At 47.4% G+C, this 5,741-nt stretch overlaps 1 protein-coding gene across 1 annotated transcript; it reads left to right on the top strand.

Annotated features, from left to right (window-relative positions):
• The first annotated feature begins 2,738 nt into the window (after positions 1-2,738).
• LOC142070885 (uncharacterized) lies at positions 2,739-5,644 on the top strand. Its single transcript, XM_075124806.1, has 2 exons — positions 2,739-4,099; positions 5,083-5,644. Exons 1-2 carry the CDS (start codon positions 3,499-3,501, stop codon positions 5,421-5,423), a joined length of 942 nt encoding a protein of 313 aa, XP_074980907.1. The 5' UTR covers positions 2,739-3,498; the 3' UTR covers positions 5,424-5,644.
• The last annotated feature ends 97 nt before the right edge of the window (positions 5,645-5,741 follow it).

Raw genomic sequence — 5,741 nt, 5'->3', positions numbered from 1 at the left:
CCAAGAGGTCAGTTGGAAGCCCCATTATTTAAGATAAAAACACTAGACTGTAAGGAGCAATAACAATAGCAGCAATGGCTGACGAACAGGCTAGATCAGCGGTTCACAAACTGTGGCCCATGGACAACTTGTGGATCATGGAGGCCTGGCAGGCCACATGATGTTGGCCCCTCCTTGTTTTCAGGTGCTTCTACGGGCCTCCATGAACTTTTGCACGATCACGCTGAGTAAAATCTTCGGGTGTCAAATTCACTGCATCAGCAGAATATAGAGGGCTTTCTAAAAGGGTCCTCTCCTTTTCCATCCTTCTTTTTCTATGACTGCAAAGGAGCCTGGATTTTATATTAGTAATTATTGTGTCACAACAGTATCATGGTCACAAAGAGAGTGAGTGAGGCCTCGGTCCTTTAGAGAACTTAGCTACAGGCTGCTTTTTTGAAAAGGTCTTATCTTTTCTTCAGTTACAGTGAAATCCACAAAGCTCTCTGCACCTCATAAGCCTCTGACAGGACTGCATGTGGGATGCAGGTGGACAGGCCATATGTTGGGGCTGGCCTCTGTCACAAAGAATGGCCCAGGAGATGGCTTTTTGAAGCACCACTCAACCGCAGACATTTCCTATCAGTCTGAAACCAACATCCACTGTATGTGATTCACTTGAATACCAGGAAGGATTTCCAGGCCTCTTAGGAAAGAATATCAGCTTATTAACCAGTGAGCAAAATAATAATCATATGTTTTCTGTTAGATTAATCTCTTAGGGTACCAAAGGCTCCTTCCGCACCACATCAAAAAGGGTCCTGTTTCATATGGGGAAGAACCTGATACGGAACAGTAGATCTAACAGTAGACGTTTTTCAACATACTGGAAATGAATTCCTGATGTGTTCCACGTTGTTTAAGTGCCACCGTTGCACATTGGAGTGATAAAAGTTTGACAGGTGCAGCAATTTTCTAATTTCTTAGAACTTCCTGTGGGAATCAGGGTTTGTGAGATTAATCCCAATAGTTGGGGGGAGTGAAGGGGGCAGAAAGGGTTGGGACATATCTCTATGTATTTACGTCTGAAAATCTTTTTAAGCTAACATCATCAGACTGGTTTATATTTTTAACCGTTATCTAAGTAAGAACGAATGTAATCTTATTCACTTAGATAACATCATTTATCAGAGCTCTGTATACTCCATGGCTCAATGGGGCCTGATTTTATGGCAAAAGTCCCTAATTTATTCTGTGTCCCTGAAACATCCCTTATTTTGCAGCAACCAGGTGCCTGAGACATTTTGTTTTCTGTCTTCTTACCCTGCCAGGATCCTCCCCTACCCTTGTGGCTGCCTCTTGCTCTCCTGATTTCGTCATAAGGGGCTGTTAATTGGCTTACAGCACATGCTTCCTGCACTGTTCCATGAAGCTAGTTAGGAGCCAATATAATAATACTCTTCACTTACACACTGTCACATTTCAGGGCCCCATATACCCCAGGATTCAATGGGACCAGATTCTGTGGCAAAAGCCCCTGCTTTATTCTGTTCTCCCAGTAGCAGGGTGGCAAGGAGCCAGAGCTAGATTGCAGCTTGCAGCCAGGGAGTGAGGGGAGCTCAGAAGCCTAGACTGGCCAGCTGGGCTGCCTGGGGAACTGTACAGCAGCTAAGGCCCAAAGAGCCAGGAAAATAAACTGCTGAGGTTGGTTACAAGCTCCTCCCTTGCTGGCCACACACGGAAGGAGACTGGGAGCTGGGCCATTTGGACAGCATGGCAGGAGCTGGAGGCCCTGAAGCTGAGTTGCTTGGAGACCATGGGGTGGGGGGAACCCTCACTGAAAATATGCAGTGACAAATTTAACATCAATGAGTATTTCAGCTCTGGCCAGAAAGCGGGGTGTGAGTTTTGTGGGAAGAGGGCAATGGGAATGGGAAATTCCCAGCAAAAAAGTTAAAATCTGAGGCATCATAGAAAAATGCCAGATACCATGGCTGCAGAATGACAGAGCCCTCATTGATACGAAAGGGGCATTTCTCAGAGATGGTGTTTTAGGCTCCTTGCAACCTGAGGAAGTCATCACTACATTGTTACACTTGGGTCACATTTTCAAGGTGACCTCCACAACTATAAGGGCTAGAAACACTTCTTTATTTTGAAATCAAAGCTGAGATTCTGGAGCAAATTTCACCAAGGGGTGAATTTTGCAGCAAATTCCACAGGCGCAGAATACATGGGGCCCTGCACTTTATTATTAATGGTATGTTATGGTAGCACCTGGAGGCCTCAACAAAGTTACAATGACATTATGCTAAGCACTGTACACACACAGAATAAATTGCAGTCACAGTTTACAGTGTAGTCTGAAGATCACAAAGGTCTTTACAAAGATAGAAATTATTATCCATAGTATATAAGTGGGGAGACTGACGTGCAAAGAAGTTCACTGACTTGCTCAGGATCACACAATGAGTCATTGGCAATTAGGAACAGAACCTTGGCTTTCTCACTCCCAGCCTTTACACTCAATTTTATTCCAATATTTCTTTGTTTTAAACACACCCCAATCCAAAACAAAACATTCCTCTTGGATCTTACCCTGTGTGACAGGTACACTTGCCCGGCTCTGGACAGGGAAGGGTTAACCCTACACTGTGGATTGAGGAAGCCACGCCCCCCAACTCTACTGGGCATGCTCCAAATGCACTACTACAAAAGGGGGCTGTTCAGGTCAGTTGGGGATGACTGCTGGAGAGGAAGGATGCAAGCTGCATGTGCCAGCTGAGGATCAGCCAAAGTCTAAGGCTGTGGGAGCCAGAGGTGCTGCAACCTAGACAGACACCAGGGTACACACAGAGGCCCCACAGAATCCAGAGTAGCGGGGGACAGTGCAGACCAGGGAACCTGGAGACAGCAGAGATGTCCAGACCTCAGCAGTGGGAATCATGGTAGGAAGCAAACCAGGGGAATTAGACAGTGGCCTGGCTAGTGTACCAGAACTTTGAATCAGTGTGTTTCAGTTTGACCCTGCTGCTGACTCAGTGGTACACACTCTTGCCACTACTAGGGCCCTAGGCTGGTGCCTGGTGAAGAGGGAGGGCCTGGGCCCCCTACCTGGGCTGCCATCACCCCCCTTTTTCTGTGTGGTGGCTCCCTTTCCTGACTGAAGCCACTTGCCTGCTAGACTTTATTGCCCTGGTAAGAGGAGTGTATCTATGGACTCTGGCTGCTGGGCCTTAGTATCATAAGGCCTAGTCTACAATATGAGTTTATGTTGGATTTAGCAGCGTTACATTGAATTAACCCTGCACCCGTCCACACAACGAAGCCATTTTTTTTTTGACATAAAGGGCTCTTAAAATCGATTTCAGTACTCCTCCGCAACGAGGGGATTAGCACTGAAATCGACATTGCCGTTTCAAATTAGGATTAGTGTGGACACAATTAGAAGGTATTGGCCTCCAGGAGCAATCCCACAGGGCACCATTGTGACTGCTCTAGACAGCACTTTGAACTCGGATGCACTGGCCAGGTGTACAGGAAAAGCCCTGGGAACTTTTGAATCTCATTTCCTGTTTGGCCATGCAGAGCTCATCAGCACAGGTGACCATGCAGTCCCAGAATCGAAAAAGAGCTCCAGCATGGACTGAATGGGAGGTACTGGATCCGATTGCTGTATGGGGAGAGGAATCCATGCTATCAGAACTATGTTCCAAAAGACGAAATGCCAAAACATTTCAAAAAATCTCCGAGGCCATGAGGGACAGAGGCTACATCAGGGATGCAACACAGTGCCGCGTGAAACTTAAGGAGCTCAGACAAGAGTACCACAAAACCAAAGAATCAAACGGATGCTCCGGGACAGAGCCACAGACATGCCACTTCTACTCCGAGCTGCACGCAATTCTAGGGGGTGCCGCCACCACTACCCCACCCCTGTCCGTGGACTCCGATGATGGGGTACTCTCTGCCATGGCTGAGGATTTTGTGGATGGGGAAGAGGAGGAGGACGAGCTTGAGGAGAGCAAACAGCACACCGTTCTCCCCGAGAGCCAGGATCTTTGTCTCACCCTGACTGAAATACCCTCCCAAACCAATCAAGCCAGAGAAGGGACCTCTGGTGAGTGTACCTTATTAAATATAATACACCTTATAAAAGCAAGTGTTTTTTAATGATTAAGTAGCCCTGAGGACTTGGGATGCATTCGTGGCCAGTACAGCTACTGGAAAAGTCTGTTAACGTGTCTGGGGTTGCAGCGGAAATCCTCCAGGGACATCTCCATGAAGCTCTCCTGGATATACTTCCAAAGCCTTTTCAAATGGTTTCTGGGGAGGGCAGCCTTATTCTGTCCTCCAAGGTAGGACACTTTACCACGGCAGGCCAGCAGCATGTAGTCTGGAATCATTGCATAACAAAGCATGGCAGCGTATGGTCCTGGTGTTTACTGGCATTCAAGCAACATCTGTTCTTTATCTCTCTGTGTTATCCTCAGGAGAGTGATATTGATCATGGTAACATGGTTGAAATAGGGTAATTTAATTAAGGGGACATTCAGAGGTGGCCGTTCCTACTTGGCTGTTTGCCTGTGGCTGAAAAGAGATCCTCCCCACAGGTAGCCACGTGGTGGGGGGGGGGGCGGGCATTGGCACCGAGCTGTTCACATTTGGCTAGCAGGAAAGATCCCTGATACCAGCCACGCGGTGGGGGGAGGGTTAAAGTGATCATCCCAGAGAATTGGATGGGTGGGGGGTTAGTTTGGTTTCTGCTGCTGCACATTAACAGGAAAACCACAGCACTAAACGGCCAACTTAACGTGCTTTGCTTGGTATGGGAGAGGAGGGTGCTGCTGTTATGAAGGTTGCAGAAGCTGAAAGACTATGGCTTACCATGGCCACCTGCAAGCCGAATTCTGTTGCTCTGCACTACATGTGTGATCTAACACCAAAGCTCCAGGCATTCAATATAAGATGCAAAATGTGACCTTGTACCAAAATCACATGTGCTATGTAATGTGAATAGTGTAGTTCACCGTGAAAAGAGTATAGCCATTGTTCTGTAAAATGTATCTTTTAAAATACTTCTCTCCCTTTTTTCCCCTCCAGCAGCTGCAAATGTTTCAAGCCTCCCTCCTCCATCCCAAAGGCCATCTCAGATAAGGCAGCAAAAAAAATGCACGAGCAATGAAATATTCTCTGAGCTCATGCAGTCATCCGGCACTGACAGAGCTGTGTGGAGGGACACAATAGCAGAGTACAGGAAAGTGGCCGATGAACGTGAGGAGAGGTGGCAGCAGGAAGATCAGAGGAGGCATGAGGCAATGCTGGGGCTACTGTGGGATCAAATGGACATGCTCTGGCGTCTGGTGGTTCATGAACAGCAGCAGGATCACAGACTGCCGCTGCAGCCCCTGTTTAACACTCTCCCTCCTCCCCAAGTTACATAGCCTCCTCACCCAGATGCCCAAGAACACGAGGGCCGGAGGCTCCAGGCACCCAACCACTCCACCCCAGTGGACAGCCCAAGCAACAGAAGGCTATCCTTCAAGAAGTTTTAAAGTGGCCTTTCCCTTCTCTCCTACCCTCCTCCCACACCCCACCCAGGCTACCTTGTGAGTTATCTCCCTATTTTTATAATCAATTAATAAAGAATACATGTTTTTTTAAATGATAGTGATTTTATTTCCTTTGCAAGCAAACTGTGATATAAGGGCGGGTGGCTTACAGGGAATCTAGGGGCAACCAAGAGAGTGGGTTTTCATCAA

Source organism: Caretta caretta, chromosome 1, assembly GCF_965140235.1.
Source record: "Caretta caretta isolate rCarCar2 chromosome 1, rCarCar1.hap1, whole genome shotgun sequence".
Taxonomy (NCBI): Eukaryota; Metazoa; Chordata; order Testudines; family Cheloniidae; genus Caretta; species Caretta caretta.
The sequence above is the reverse complement of the archived record's forward strand: the minus strand, read 5'-3'. Positions and strand labels throughout refer to the sequence as shown.